A 16,355-nucleotide genomic window follows, 5' to 3' on the forward strand; every position below is an offset into this window, starting at 1 on the left:
CTTCAGTTAATAACTGCCATAAATATGACTTCATTGATAAAAAGTAGTTAATTTAGCACATGCAATGATGACAACTTACCGATTTCGAGATACTTTTGGTGCAGTGGATCATAATTTTCCCAAATGGTGCTGCGGAAGCGATTCCGCTCTTTGGAGGCGGGTAGCACGGAGTCTTGGCGATGATGCTCATTGGGATTGCTGGAAGGAAAAAAGAGGGGTTATATGAAGATGTAAATGAAATCAAATTGCAGAATAATATTGTTTATTATATATTTTTGCTTCAGTATTCAGCACAATCAATGGAAATGCTACGAAATGCGATTTTTTCAGTATGTTTCATTTGAAGCGTAAACAATAATATTTTTTTCACTCAAATATGTACAACTTTGTGCCTGTTTATTTCAGGAAGTTCTAAAATGTTTCCTGGGTTTCATTAAGGTACCTCACAAACAATCACCAATCATATGGAGTGAAGTCGGCACATGTTCGATAATTCTGATATTTGTTATATGAGGGCTAGATCATGTTTTAGTGTGATTGCATCTATTTATACACAAAGATATACTGATATGAGTGAAACACTTTCTACAATTTGTATTTAGATTACTCAAATATTGGTCGACATATGGACTATAAAGTCTCCAGAAAGTTCGAAAATCTTTATACTAGGTATATGGACCCACTTTTGATATGCAGAGATAACATTATCAGGAAAAGATTCTGTCTAAATTTCAATTGTATATTTCATACATTGACCGATATTTTCAGTCAAAAGTCAACCATAGGTGTAGAGATCCACATATTTGGTACATTGGGACTTGAACAGTTTTGGTTGGATTTGGCCAAATTTTGCTCATCAAGTGGCATACTTTAAGGGAATTCCTAGCGAAAAATTTTATGCCGTTTTATGAAAAGTGAAATAAGCAATTGGAATTTAAATTTGAGCTGTATGGGAAGTAACTGTGGTTATAGTCCGATATCGGCAATTTTTACACTGTGACATTTGAATACGAGAAGAATGCTATGTATATACTAAATTTAGTCGAAATCGGTCGGTCAGTCAGGTACCGAGATATGGCGTTTCACCATAAAATGGATGGTCCCGTCGTTCCATTTTTTCACCGGTTCCCATAAAGCCCTCCTCTCGAAAGAAAAACTTAATGTCTCTGGATTGAGTTATTGATTTATTCGGTTTTAGTAATTTTTGTTATAGCTTTAGGGGTTTAGGACATATGTACTTATTAGAGGACGAGACCATCCTTACTTTTTCGAAATTTTTTCCCCACACGTGACCTCTGGTACTGCGATCCAAATAGTAATGCAACACGCACTACAAGTTTCATAAAGATATCTCAACTTTTACTCAAGTTACAGCTTGTCCAGACGGACGGCCGGACAGACAGACAGTTACCCGAATTTTAACTTTTCTCGTCATCTTGATCATTTATATATATGTATATCTACGCTAGTAAAGAAGAAGATATGTATAACGTATATCTCTTTCGCTTAGTTTTAGGTGATACGAACAACCGTTATCTGAACAAAACTATTATACTTTGTAACAACATGTTGCAAGAGTATAAAAATCATATGTCAGAATTGGAAAAATATTAGAGCTTCAGTTGAATAATACTTTGAATAACACTATTATGCATGTATTTTCGCATAGTCCGCTGGCATAGAGGTCCCATTCGATATTAACAGCGAGCATAAATTGTAAATTTTTACTCCACACCGTCAACTTAGAACAAAACAAAAACCTTAGAGTGCTATGATCATCTTGCTTATGATTTTTAACCTTCCATCATTTGCAGATATTTTGAAAGCTACTGTCTTAATTGTAATTCCTTTGTTAACTTAATTGAGATACATCACCGCCGTACTTACATATAAACTTGTATATTTATATCTAAACTTTAACGCTCTGAAGCTTCTTCAAATGAATGCTGGCTTTTCAACACAGCTTTTCTGTCTAAACGGCAGAAAAGTGTTGGAAATCCAAAGTGACGAACATTAACAGTGCACTTCAACACTCTCTACATAAAGAGTTTATACACACACCCACGCATACATAGACACATATGTAGCTATGTGTAAACACATAAATTTGAAAAGGGCGATGAACAATATCGCCCTTGTCGGTTATGTGGGCATGCGACTCAAACATGAAAACTCTATTGCAGCATTAGTGTGAGCGCATGCAGAGAGTAGTTACCCTGCAGGAACTTTATCGCTTCGAACGGGTGTGTTAGGCATGAAAAATCAATGGTTTCGTTTCCAGTAAGATAATTCGAAAGTTTGCATAGTAGAAGCTTTTCTAACAATAATCGGTCCTTAGCGGGCACTAGAATGCCCGCATGTGATGATAGTATAAGAAGTTGTAAACGAGAAACAACAGCTGTTCGCAGTTACGGGAAGCTTGTGAAATTCGCTTTTTGTCGGTTTATATCAACTAGTTGTGGCGTCATTTGTAAAAATATTCCATTCGTTTATAAAAATTTCATTCGTAAGTGAAAAAAAACAATAAGCCACCAACTAGCCTACGACTAGTGCGTTTGAGGTGAGTTTGTAAAGCGTTCCTACTTCCTACAGGGTCGCAGTAATTGTGCTAAAAGTATTGTAAATGTGTGTTAAAGCTCTTTGTACTCGCTAGACAAGTGCTGGAATGGCATTCTGGGCGAACGAAGCGGAGTAAATGAAAATCCAACAGACATAATGTACTAAGGACACTTGATGTTAAATACTCTACACTTTATCGTGATGCGCAAAAACATAAAGCATGAAATTAAAAATGAAAATTCCATAAATAAGAACTAAGCGAAAAATAATATATTTTACAGAGGCACTTTTCTGTGTATATGTGTGTGAAAGCGAGCTACCAACGTTCAACTCGCATTGAGACCTTTCTTTGATAACACATTTTTTTAGCTTTTATTCGGATTAATTTTAATAAATGCTTCTTTATTTATTTATGACACGTGTCGATGCTGGCGAATTCGGCAAAAAACACTTTGGAGTGAGAGACGAAAAGATGAGAAGTTTTTTAGTCCGATTGGCACCGACGTATGTACATATGTACAAACATTGAAGCTGAATTTCGCTGCATATATCCATCAACTAGCTTTATTTTTTCGTTGAATACCATAATTAACACCAAAAATTACGTGTGAATTGGATATATTTTCAATTATAACGGCTGTTTTTTTAGACGTGTGATTTTCAATGAGGTATTACTTATTTTCAATACTTTGTTTGAGGGCTGTTACTCGATTTGTATTTATTTTGTTTGATTGCCATTTCATAATGAAGAGACTTACACCGGCATAACGTCAGGAATTTATGCAAATTTATTACCAAAATAATACTTAGGTTTAACTCCAATATTCGGTCAACATAATTGACCAGTAGAGTCGGTAACCACGGGCAACTATGCAACTGTTTCACAACACTTTTACTCTAGTAGATAATGGGCATTCTCAGAGATGCCGTATAGAACTTACCGGTAACGCTATCGCTACTGTAGATCAAAGTACCGAAGAAGACCTGAATGCGTTCATCCACCATCGTTTGCAACAATTGAAGCTGTGTTCATCCACTTTATGGAACTTATGGAAGGATTTTGACTCGCTGGCTTGCAAAATACGGTTCATGCAAAAATTGAATCAAGAGCGTTTCACGTTTGGTGAGAGGGTTCAAAACAAAATGGCCACCGATCCCGATTTCAACAATTGCTTTTTGAATTAAAAAATACAGTCGAAGTAAAAACTTTGTTTGAAGACGATTTTCCAAACACTGCCCCAGTTAAATCAACCATCAAAGATTGATAAGTTTAGACGTGATGAAATAAGAATTGAAGATGCCTCCAACTATTTTCGGATTCTCGTAAAGTCAAGTTGTTCGAGATAGCTGAGATTCTGAAGATATCAAGGGAATGTGTTGGATATTTTCTGAGAAAATATTTAGGAATCAGAAAGCTCTGTGCAAAGTGGGTGCCGCGCGAGCTCATTTTTGACAAAAAACAACGAATTGAAGATTCGGAGCAGTGTTTGGAGATGTTCAAGCCTAATAAACCAAAAGTTTTGCATATGACAATGGATAAAATATGGTTCCATAATTGCATTCCCAAGTCCAATCGGCAGTCATCTGAGTGGACTGCATACGATAAACCTGCTGGGATAGCAAGGTTTTGGCGTCTGTATGTTAATGGAATAACTTTTACTGACCACTTTGAAAAGGAAGCACCAACAACATCGACTATTACATGGCGTTATTGGACCATTTAAAAGACAAAAGTCCGAAGTGAAAAACGGCAGGATCTGAAGAAAAATAATCAAGACCGTGTCAAACATCAGTGAAACCGATGGCAAAATTCGTGAATTGGATTTCGACATGCTTCCGCATCTACTGTATTCTCCAGATCTGGCACTCAGTGACTATTTTCTTTCCTCAGATCTCAAAAGAACGCTCGCTCGGAAAAAAATATCGTGGAATAAAAAGGTGATCGCCGAAGCAGAAGCCTATTTGGGAGCAAAGGACTAATCGGACTTCCAAAATGGTAACGAAAAGTTGGAAGGTCGCTGTAATCAGTGTGTCATCCTTGAAGGGAACAATGTTGAATAAAAAAAGAATTCTGTCAAAAATTTTTTTTTGCTATGGCAGGCCGGGAATTTTTAATTGGCATGTTACTAAGATAAGATATTGTTGAGGATCCGCTACATGCTCATAAAGTCATTATATTGAAACTGTTTGGTGTGATCTATGGGTGAATTATTGGTTCATATTTCTTCAAATATATTCTTCAAAGATGGTCTTTTGGCTATAGTTTTACAGTCAATTGGTAACGCTATAGAGTTATAAATAATGACTTTTTCGAGCATGAATTGGCGGAGGTTGATGTGGACGACCTTTGGTTCCAACAAGAGTGCTTTACATATCATAAAGATAACGAAAAAAGTAATCTATTGAAGGAAATTTTTGGTGACCGCGTTACTTTGCGTCATGAGGTTGGTTTTCGAGATCTTGCGGCTTGACAATATTGGATTATCTCTTTTGTGGATCGAAAATTAAGCCTCTCAGCTGTAATTTATTTGTACCAGCCGCGGTGGTCACTTGTTCGAAATCATTTTTAAAATATAATGACAAACACTTTAATTTTTATGTTTATTTAGTTTTGGTTTAGTTTTATGAAAAGTCTTCGAGCTACATATATATTTACAAGTATCTTATTACATACAGAAGAAAAAAAAAAAAAAACAAAATTTGTAAATAAAACAAAAAAAATGTACATTAAATTGGATTGCTCTAATGCTTTCTCTACAATTAAATTGCATGCACCAAATATAATTTTGGCTAAATAAAAATAACAAGCGAGTTACAGCACTTATTTACTTACCCAGTTCTGGCGAAATTTGTCCAAAATATTATCACTGCCTCGGACAGCGCTATCTCCGACTTCGTATAGTTCTGTGGGAAGTGGCTAAAACCATCCACCAGCGGCGCACCAAATATATAGGGCAAGTCCTCGCCATGCACCGTGCCCATGCGCTGCGGATAATCACCGTCCTTCGTCTGGTAGTCGAACACGTAGAAGTAACAACGTCCCGCTTGTGCACCCGCAGCGGTCGATGCTGAAGACGTGCCGCCACCTGAGCTACCGCTGCTGCTGGTCGATATGGGTGGCGGCGAATTGGCGGCCAATTGGTCACCGGTGCGTATGATGGGCGCTACGAATTGCGCATCCGATAGCGCAGCCACAGCGGTGTCGCGTGTGTTAATCGGGTGCTGCGACGTACGATCCCAGTCGGTGTACTCGTTAACGATCTGCCGAGTAGACGAAATACAGAAATATAGGCGAGTGTGTATTAATCGTAAAGGTACAGGCTTTAAAATATTTTTTTTTCATATAGTTTTCGAAGTTTCACCACTTTGCTGATACGGGTTGTTAAAATATGACAACCGGGGGAATTAAAATTGTAACAAAACATAAAAGAAACATTTCAATTTGAAGTTTAAAAGAAGAAAATGCTTTTGCTACGCGCATTTACGCACTAATTAGCGCACAAATATGCACTTTTTCAGATGCGCATGTGTTGGTGGATATATGAAGAGGGGCGCAGGTATTCACAGCACCGAGGAGGATATACACATATGCTCATATGTAAGCAGCTGCACTTGCAGGCTACAATGGCTGTGCGCAAACCAACGTGCCGCATGCGATGCACCGGTGTGTGAGTGCGTGCGTGAGCATCGTTATGTGCGTGCTCTTCTTATGCCAAGCTTAACATGCACAAATACATCTGCAGATGTGTCTGTCTGTCACAAAGCTTGCGCCGTATTTAGGTTAAGTGTTACTCTCGACTGAATGACTGTCAGTAGTTGCTGCGTTCAAACGCATAACACATACATATATATAGACATATATACCAGATATATAGTGTATATGTGTGTGTTGATATATAGTATAAGCGCGTTTGCATCAGTATGTTGCAACTGCAAGGACATCGCTTCTATATTTACGCTGCGGCTTGCGCGACCAATATTTATAGAAACACACATACATGTATGTATGTATACACATAGGTGCGTTTAAGTTGGACGCGTAAGCGTGAGCACGCACGTGGGCTGCAGTTTTAATACGAAAAGTGCATTTTAATATAATGTTTCAACTGTCGCACTAATTCAACGGTATACGCTATTGTGTTGTTGTGTTTGCTGCATAAAAATATCTGTCCCTCATGTTTATGGGCGTACGAGCGTATGTGTGTGGATGGGAGCGTGGACATGGATAATCATAAATAGAAGTGCAGCCTTCAAGCAAGCAATTTACTGCAATTGGTCGCACACACACCCTTACATGCATATATTTATGTCGTACTACATATTTGGCGTGTGTATGTGTTACCTGCATATTGCTCTGGCTTTATGTCGAACTTATGTTGTTGGTGCTACATGTGCGCTTATACCCCTAACTCTTTTTAATTTATTGTCACGCACGTAACGTAACGCAACGCAACGCTTACGCATGCATACACAAAACTATGGCACGGAGCATGCATAAAGACCCTGCATTTATTACCAACGACTTCTTGGTTACGCTTTGAAGAAGCTGCGCCTATTCTAGATTCGCTCCATCGACAATTTGATTAGGTTAGGTTAGGCTACGTAAGTTGGCTACTTTCTCAGCAGGGCGGGGGATCACACTTAGACTATTATGTACGGTTCTTTATGAAACCAAACGAAGTAACTGCTATAGTTGGATCCCAGCTTTTAACAAAAGCGCCCTGAACCTAAGATACATCTTCGACTTTGCGATTGCTCAGCTGCTGGTGGTTAACCAACGCTTGCTGATTTGGTCTGAGGCCCAACAGTCCAGTTAGTCAGTACAGTAGTGAACCACAAGAAGCCAAATAAGCTCCTACCAGTACCCATTACGCCGTTATTGAGATCGAAGTACTTTTTTTAGGTAACTCCATAGACTTAGAGTTTCTTGCAATACCGTTGTGGTTCAACACCCCGACAAGTTTAGTCATAAAAGATCTCGATGCTTGAAATAATGAGTCGAGACAACCGTTCATTCGTCTTGAGCCCACAGTCAGCGAATTGAAGGCCAAAGCCGCTGCCCTACAATCAAAGTAGATAGTAACCATTCCACCCACTTTGATTTATCCGAGAAAAGGCTCAGGGTCTTTCTGCTCCATCGAGTTTTTTGCACCAATGCCCTCCTCAAAGATATGCGACTAGAGTAGCGACAGCTAGGGCCAGCCTCAGGAACCTGGTAAACTTAGAACCATGTATGTTTACTCTTAGAAGCGTCGTTTTGGAAGATGACTGTTTTATTTTATCTAATTCCGTTGTCTGTGAAAGCTTAAATTCGACAATGAGGATGAGGGTAGGATAGAGTCATGTGTAGAAGTTTCGGCAAGTGAGGAAAGATCTCTGAGCACCAATCACTTAGGAGTGGACAGGAATGATTGTTTTACATATAACTTAAGCAGCCCGCGACTTCCGCTTTTACGCCGTACGTATACTCTGGGAAACCAAAGAATATAGGTTTGAAGGCGAGATAAAGTGTTGTGCTCTGGGTTTGGGACCCGCTATGTAAAAACTGCCCCTAATGAAAAGGAAGCAACAGCCTCGGAGACCACCCTTTTGATGACGACTACGGCAAACGCATTAAAGATCAGCTGGTTGATGTCCAGGTAAAAGTATAGGCTGGGACAACGACTGAGTACTTGTGGAGTAAGTAATTGTGGAATTTACTACAGTGACCATATGAAGGATCGCAAATTCAATATGGATTCGGGAGTGAGACTCCGTCGACAACTGGCATTCACCCCGGTGTGAACGTCTAGCCACTATCCGCATCAAAGCGCTTGACCGACTTCGCCGGAGCCCGAAATATGGTTTTCCGTGGTACTACAAGTAGATTCCAGCATAGGAAAATTCACCAAGCTACCTGGCTGTCTCCGGAACGAAAAGCCAAAGTTCGACATCAAATGGTTTCGGACTGACTATATTGGATTTGCTCAGCTCTTCACGAAGTATCCTTTTTGCATCTTGACAAAGTAAGTATTTAAAGTGTTCCATGTTGGGCTATGGAAATGAGTTTTGAAAATTCAAAAGGTTTACCTTCAAAAACAGAAACAACAAAAAGGTGATTGATAAAGACAACATTTTTACAATGTCAATAATAAAGAAATTTGTATCCCTAAAAAGGGCTTCGGATGATTTAAAGTTTTTTTGTACATTTCCTTTGCACAGCAATTTATCAATATCGTTCCGTTTTCTTTGTTTATCCGCTACAAAACTGTCAATCACGTCCAATCACCGGCACTATTAATCACCTATTTTGTGTACATTTTCCATTAAAACCTGTTCGAAATGTTGTTGTAAAGTTGTACTACCGACAACAAACAAAATCTATGTTGTACAAAATGCACAATATTTGAGCACACATTACTCATTCAAGCGTTTTCGCTGTAGACTGCATAGCAAGCAATCCGCAGGGGCACTCGTGCCTCGCTCCACGACCGGAACGGGGTTTGCGAAATCATTGAAGCAGCGAACCAACAATTAATTTATGCCACCTTCTATTAGCCCTGGCCACCTGACAAACGCTTCACGCTCCAAATACGCTCATCGTGTATACACTTGCAACAACAGCAACATGGACAATGGATAAACAACAAAATGTGCGGACGTTGTCAAAACATTGTGCTCAATCATGGAGCGCGCCGACGGAGGGGTTTGCGGCTGCGGGCGTAGAGCAGAAACCAAATAAGCTGTGAAAATTCAGCAAATTAGCAGTTTTTCAGAAACACAAATAGACAGAATCACGCACACATGCTCATGCACCTACACGTGCTCTCCGCAGTGACTGCTTATAACGTGCTGTCTGACCATTAATTTGTGAAAACAACCAGCAAAACAGAAAAATCATATTCAAAATTTATTATCGGCTTAGGGCATTGGGGAGGGTGATTTAGCATTGTGTGTCCTGACGAAACTGATAGCGTGCTCATTTGGTTGGCATTTGATGGTTAATGCGCGGATGTGCACAACTAGTCGCTGCTGATCGGCAAATGCACGCGATTATGCATGCCGTTATGTATGCGGCACCTACCCGGCAGGAAAACGTGCGTAATTAAGACACTACGACAGGTTGCCAATTTTTCTGTTTTCGTTCGTTCTATACTTCGGATATACATAGAGTTACGAGAACCGGGCATGGCAACCTCCGAAGATCGTCGGGGTCGAGTTAACAATTAAAGACCATACCAAGTATGTTAGGTTAATTTAGGTCATAGGGTGGATCCAAAATCGATGGATCTTACTTAGCCAAATATTCATTCTTTGTGTCACCTACAAACGTCTAAAAACTGGATCACCAGATCCTCATCGATCGACGAAGCAAACAAATTTATTAAGGCGGTTAATAACAATACCAGCAACTCCACTGGGTTCGCGAAAGGTGTGTCTACCGTGTTATTTCAATCTCGCATTGGCAAAAGCTTGGCAATGGAAAGGAAATGGCAAGATGATACCACCTTTACTTTCTCCGTACAGCTTCGGCAAAGAGCGTGCGACAGAATATAAATCGCATTGTGTGTAAAGCTATTGGAGTCCAGTGTCCAGTCAGAATACCTCTAATTACGGTAAGATTGGTTTTTCTACGTGTAAGTAGTTCAGACAATCTCTTACAGTTTACTCTAAGTCAGAAGTATCTCACTATCCAGCACCTGCTGGGGTCACTGGAGGTCCAAAGGTCCAACGTCAGAATGCAAGAAGAATTTGGTTGGCGCAAAAGCGTTCGACCCGCCAGCGGAACTTGCAGCATCTACACAGATGGATCAAAAATGGCTTATGGAGGATACGCCGATATCTATTGCGCTGAGCTAGACGTCAGGCGACCTTAGATTCTAGGTTATAACAGCATTCCAGTAAAGGTTACGGCTGATGAGATTGCAAAAGTGACTCCGTCTAGCTACCGAAACAGTATATGTAGGAAATACGAAAGACACTAAAAATTTCCGAAAGGACGAACAGGCGGATCAGGGTGAGATGGAAGGCCTTAAGAACATGCAGGATCGCTTAGATCATTTGCATTCGAAGGAATACGTGAATGGTCACGAAAGAACTCCAGGACGGTTATAGCATGTGGCCTCACAAATCACAATTTACTGGCATCACATGTGACCCGGCTACGCATTAGTAAGGGTGACACGTGCAGAAAGTGCAGAGAAGTAGACATAAAAGAAAAGAAAGAATACCTCTCCTGCTTCTATCCAGCTTTAACTAGAGCTCGTCGTAGATATCTACTCACAGAGGAACACTTAGAGGAACAAGTCTCTCTTAAACTGCGCAAAACGCGTTGACGGCCTGCGTGACGAATACTATAGCTCGAATTATAATGAACCTCTATCTGGCATTACAAAGAACCGGCTATTATTGGCTTGACAGCCAGCCAGTTTAACCTCACTTAACTTAATCAGCCGATCGACAGTTGTGATAAAAGGCAGTTTATTGGATCTTGTTTGACAATTATAGTTTCATATAATCTTTAGATAACCGGAGCTTTTTCAGTCAACTTTTAAATGGCTGAAATTTAATGCGGTACTTGGTCTTCCATACTTCTTCTTCTGTATTGGCGTAGACAGCGCTTACGCGGTTATAGCCGAGTTTACAATAGCACGCCAGTCGTTCTCCCTTTTCGCTGTTTGGCGCCAATTGGAGACTCCAAGTGTTGCCAGCTTCTTCTCCACTTGGTCTTTCCAACAGTTCGGAGGTCTTTCTCTTCCTTCGGTTCTCCCGTCGGATGCTGTGTGGAATACTCTTAGAGCTGGAGGGTTTTCATCCATTCGGACGACATGCCCTAGCCAGCGTAGCATTCCTTATTGCACACATTTAGATAAATTTTTTTATTTTCCTAAAAATACTATAAAAATAAAGTTTTTAACTCTATGTACTAATACTGAGTTATTCACTTAGCTTTTACTGAATAAACACCGTTAATGTTATCTACCTATAAAAGTACTTTTATGTGCATATAAAACTTTCGTATCTTTCTCAATTATGTGAAAAGGTTTCCTGTTTTTTATTTCTCTGATGGCTTTTATTGCGATTCCTTTGTTTATTTTAAGAGTGCGTGAAATTAACCGTTGTAAAAGAACCGGTTCATACACGACGACTTTTGTCGCCCAAACCGAGTTTTTTGTAGGGAAGTGGCTGACGTGTAAACACAAAGGGTTCGTGCTAAAGCGACACGCAATGTGTTTTTATTCGTAACAGTTCGCTGACAGAATTCATTATTTAAAGAAGTAATGCTTGAAAATCGTCCTGTTAGCAACAGAGAGTTCGCGAAGCATACTAACATTCCTTATGGAACGATTCAACACTCGTGGTTAAAGTCTTGGGTATAAAGTGTGCCCATGCTAGATTTCTACCAAAAGATCTGAATCTGTAAAAAAGAAATTGAGTGGGGGTTGCAAGAGAGATGCTTGACAACATAGCTTAGGGGGTATCATATTCATCAAACGCATCATTACTATTTAAAAGCAGGGTTTCTGAATATGATGTCGAAACTCTCCAACAAACTAGCGATTGCAGTGAAAACAACGCAAAAAAAATTTCATGCTGTCTAACATTCTTCCCTATCGCGTTAAACGAAATTTGGCAACAACTTTTAAAGCTTGCGTTCAAGCGTAAGTAGAAACCACTTAGCGGCTTACTTTCTAGCACTTAAAACAATTACGCCCGGAATGTAAGAAGTTTGCCGCGAAAGCCCAATTTCGCTAAGTTCAAATACGCAGCTGATTTTGCTCTCAATTGTTGCAATATTTTTTTAATTTTGAGAACAATCTTTTAATTTTTTGTGTCTTTTTATTTGAGAGTGCGGTTAAAGAAAAACTGCGTCGTAAAGCTGCTTGGATTAAAGACAACTACAACTGGCTAACCGCGGCCTTTTAGTGAGATGCACGCACCGCCATTAAAACTTCATTAGGCTGCGGCAAGACCCGCGACAGTGAACGTCTGGCGGTTGGACGGTTAATTCAGCTATGATTAACATTCACTTTGAATGAGCGAAGTTTCCGCTGAACGTTTGCTAGCAGCGCATAAAAGAAAGTTTGCAAAGGTCGGCAGCCTTAGACGCAACGCCGAAGTGGTAGGGGAAATTACTTTTTTTATGCAATTATAATTTGCTAAAGGTGTTTGCTTAACCATTTTTTAAAGTATTTGCGTAAGAATGAGGCTTGAACGAAAACTTCTCCGCATAAATATGTATGAGTAGCAAGTTCCTCTGAAGCTTCAATTTTCGACGATTTTGCGTAAGCTTCAAGGTATTTATTTTCAATTGTTTGACATCATTGAATTGCTTATTTAAAAGGTTTTTTCTTGTATTTAAGAAGCAAATACTATTACATAACTTTCATCCCCTAATTTAGGGTAATAATAATGCTCTGTGTCCCGTCCTCTTTTATTGTATGTACCCAAGTAGAACCGCCTAAGCAAAAGTAAAAATTCTCCATTTATATGTTAGACCTATATTTCTGATATGCAAATATTTTGCGTGTGTATGTGTTCTCCTTCTAAACCGTAGAGAAATGAGAAGTGGTCTTCAATTCATTCGCGTTCGGCAGCTTCACAGAAAACCTCACAATGAACGTCTTAATTTTTTTTTTTTACTACGGATAAGTACATTCCAGTTCGCTTAGTAAACTGACGACGTCAGCAGTTTTTATGCTTCACTGTGAACTTATTTATTTTTTTTTTAGAAATTTATGTTTAACTTGCTCTAGCTAAGCGAAGGAGTCAAGTGCACGATATAGAAGTGATGACCTTGTCTTGGAAAAGCGGCCTGGGCGGTCAACACAGTTTGAAGATGACGAACTGGAAGCTTGACTCGATGAAGATTGCTGCCAAATACAGGAAAAGCTTGCAGAATCCTTAGGAACCACTGAAGTGGCAATTCCAAACAAATTAAATAATAAGCCGGATATATTCAAAAGTAAAGTGATTGGATTTCATCTGGACTAAAGCCAAGAGAAGTTGGAAGGACGATTTTTCTTGGTCGAAACACTACTTGAAAATGAATCCATCCCGATAATGCTAAAAAATTACCTGTGAAACCTAGCCAACCAGGAAAATTAACGCCAAAGCCGAATATCCAAGACGCCAAGGTCTGTATTTAGTGTGATCAAAAGGAGCGGGCTGTGTTATGAGGTTTAACCTGTTACAGTATCCAGAACGAAGTAGCGCAGGGGTCACTCTAGATTCCCGCGGCAACTCGAGCTCGTCGTTTGCAATGGGTGTTGGTTTGACTCCAAGTACGCTATTCACTGAAAGTGAATCCGTTAAAGTGTTGATGGCTCCACTACGGTCAGTGCGTGTCATAAGTTTGTTGCGTCCGAAATCTGGTCGCCGTATTGTTCGATGTCGTCAACGTAATGTAGAAAAAACCACTTGATGTACTTAGGAGGAGGCTCCGTTTCAGGCAGATGACTGCAGGGATGATTTTTGCGACAGGGAGCATGTGGGCCTCGTCATGTAAATGTTCAACGGGAGACATCAAGAAGCATCTTATAAACATCCGGACGTCTGGAGCACGTCTGTAGCTTTCTTATCTGCGTTTTACTACATCTCGCGACCATATCTGTAGTCGCTGGGATTTTAGTGGATAAGAGTGTCAAGCCTCTAACAGAGAAAAAGGGTGCAAGATCGGAGATATAGTTGTTTGCTATAAAATCTCTATAGAAATGTATATGGTATAAATAATCAGCATAATGAGTCAACTTCACCATGCCGGTCTGTCTGTATATACGATATATAGTCCCTTAGTTTTTGAGTTATTCACCTGAAATCTTCCATCTGTCCTTTTCTCACCAAGAAGCTGCTCATTTGTCGAAACCGCCGATATCGGACAACTATAGCATATAGCTGCCATACAAACTGAATAAACGGAATCAAGTGCTTGTTTAGAAAACTTCTTCGTTTAAGAAGATATCTTCACGAAATTTAGCATGAATTTTTGGCTAAGGCAATAATGTAATCTCCGAAGGAATTGTGTAGATCGGTTTACTATAGCATACTGTTGTCACAGAAGCTGAACGATCGGGATCAATTTCAACGAATCTGTTGCATTTCTTAGGGTATTATAGCAAAACCGAAATCAATATTCTTTCTTGTTTTAAATAAGCATTTAATTTACAAAAAAAAAAAAACAAAAAAAGACTCCAACCATGCATGCATTTGAGATGAATATCAACGGTATTCTTCACTCATAAAAATAATCAGTGCATATTTTTTCCCGCGAAATTTCATATCACCCTTCATCGAAACAAATTAATTTTTTAGTGCGCATGTGTGCGATTGCGTGTATTGGCAAAAGGCATATTGATTTTGCAATTATGCTTCAACGGCTTTCCTTTTTCAGCTGCTATAATTGGTTAAATTACCGAACCATTTCATGGTTTCCCTCGCTTTACTCTCTTCGCCGCGAATTTTGGGTAACATTGATTGTGCGGTACGATTCAGGCATTGCTTCTACTCTGCGCTGATTTCCGACAAATTTCCTTTCAATTAAAGCCAACGCATTTTTATTTTGCTCGGCACGGAATTGTTTGAATAAGCGCTAAATTAAAGCGGTAACAAGAAAATATAAGTAAAAGTAAAAGTGAAAAAGATGTACCCAGACAATATGCCTCGCTGGGGTTCAAAAAAGACTCGGCACTCACTAAATTACGTTTGCTTGAAAGCTCCGCGAGTTACTTTACATCCGGCTGACGACAGCGTCGCGTTTAAAGTTGTTGTTTTTCATCAATATTTGTGTTCCGCAAATAGCACGTGTTGTTGTCTGGTTCCGTTCAGATATACAAATTTTCAGCTAACTGGGTTGTATTCTAATTAAATGACGGTGTTAAATTTTATAAAAAATTTGGGTATTCACGAAGCGTAGGAGTGTTTTCAGAGCCTCTACATTTTGCTAGCAGAAGTTTAGTTTCACTTGTCAAGCATTAAAGTTATTTAGGAGAAAACTGAGTTAACTGCAAATGCTTTGTATAAGCTTTCTTCGCCTTCTTTTTAGGCTATGCCTTACTCTTCTTTTCCATCATCGGTATGCTTTACAGTTTCACATGCTGTGTCAGAATTTATGCTATTTTGTGTACCGTTTTCCTTGAATTTGAAATATGAATATCGAAATTACGTTACTCCCACGAGCGCAGATGTCATCTCAGCTCAATTCAGTTCGCTCCGCTTGCTAATGCGGTTTGCGTACACCTCTGTCTGCCAGTCACTCAAATTCTCTGCTTAGACGCGTCAACGTTGAGGCTGTGGTTGCCCTGTGTCTCTTGACATTTGTGAAACGCTAATTTGTGGGCGAAACCCCCAGTCGACGGGGTATGCTAATTTAGTAAAATCAGCTTCAAGCCAAGCATATTTTCGTGGAAAATTTACTTGCCTCAATGACTTCTTAAATACATCAAATTTCTGATGCGCAACAGCCATAGCTAGCGAAACATTGTTGCGGATCTATTTTTACTTGAAGCATTGCCACAGCTGCTTGTCTCTGTTGGGTTTTGGTTAGTGTCTTTCATCGAAATTTTTGGTTTTTAAGAAAATGTTCTTCAGTTTCTCTTGTGGCTTTTGTGGTTAAAGAGTATTCTGTCATTTAATTTTGCCGCTTTATTTATTCTCATACATATGTGTATATGTTAATTGCCGTCGCTAGCGGTTGTTAGAATCGAGGTGTGAGAGCTCACATTATCTTGGTGAAGAATGGTGTGTCGTCGGCGGTTGGGTTCCCTGATTTCTTGAGAGCCAAAAGCAAAGAAATAGTTGTATGTATTTTTTAGTATTTC

General features: G+C 39.5%; 1 protein-coding gene across 3 annotated transcripts in view; it reads right to left on the reverse strand.

Annotated features, from left to right (window-relative positions):
• The window catches only part of LOC105230981 (neuroligin 4-like), a 188,059-nt gene that overhangs the window by 72,720 nt on the left and 98,984 nt on the right, over window positions 1-16,355 (reverse strand). For all 3 annotated transcript variants that reach the window (XM_029552311.2, XM_049449718.1, XM_029552312.2), the window contains 2 exons: window positions 5,393-5,820; window positions 80-198 (listed from right to left, as the gene is read on the reverse strand). In XM_029552311.2, the coding sequence (XP_029408171.2) occupies window positions 80-198; window positions 5,393-5,820 (547 nt within the window). The remainder of the gene's footprint in view (window positions 1-79; window positions 199-5,392; window positions 5,821-16,355) is intronic.

Source organism: Bactrocera dorsalis, chromosome 2 (genome assembly GCF_023373825.1).
Source record: "Bactrocera dorsalis isolate Fly_Bdor chromosome 2, ASM2337382v1, whole genome shotgun sequence".
Classification (NCBI taxonomy): domain Eukaryota; kingdom Metazoa; phylum Arthropoda; class Insecta; order Diptera; family Tephritidae; genus Bactrocera; species Bactrocera dorsalis.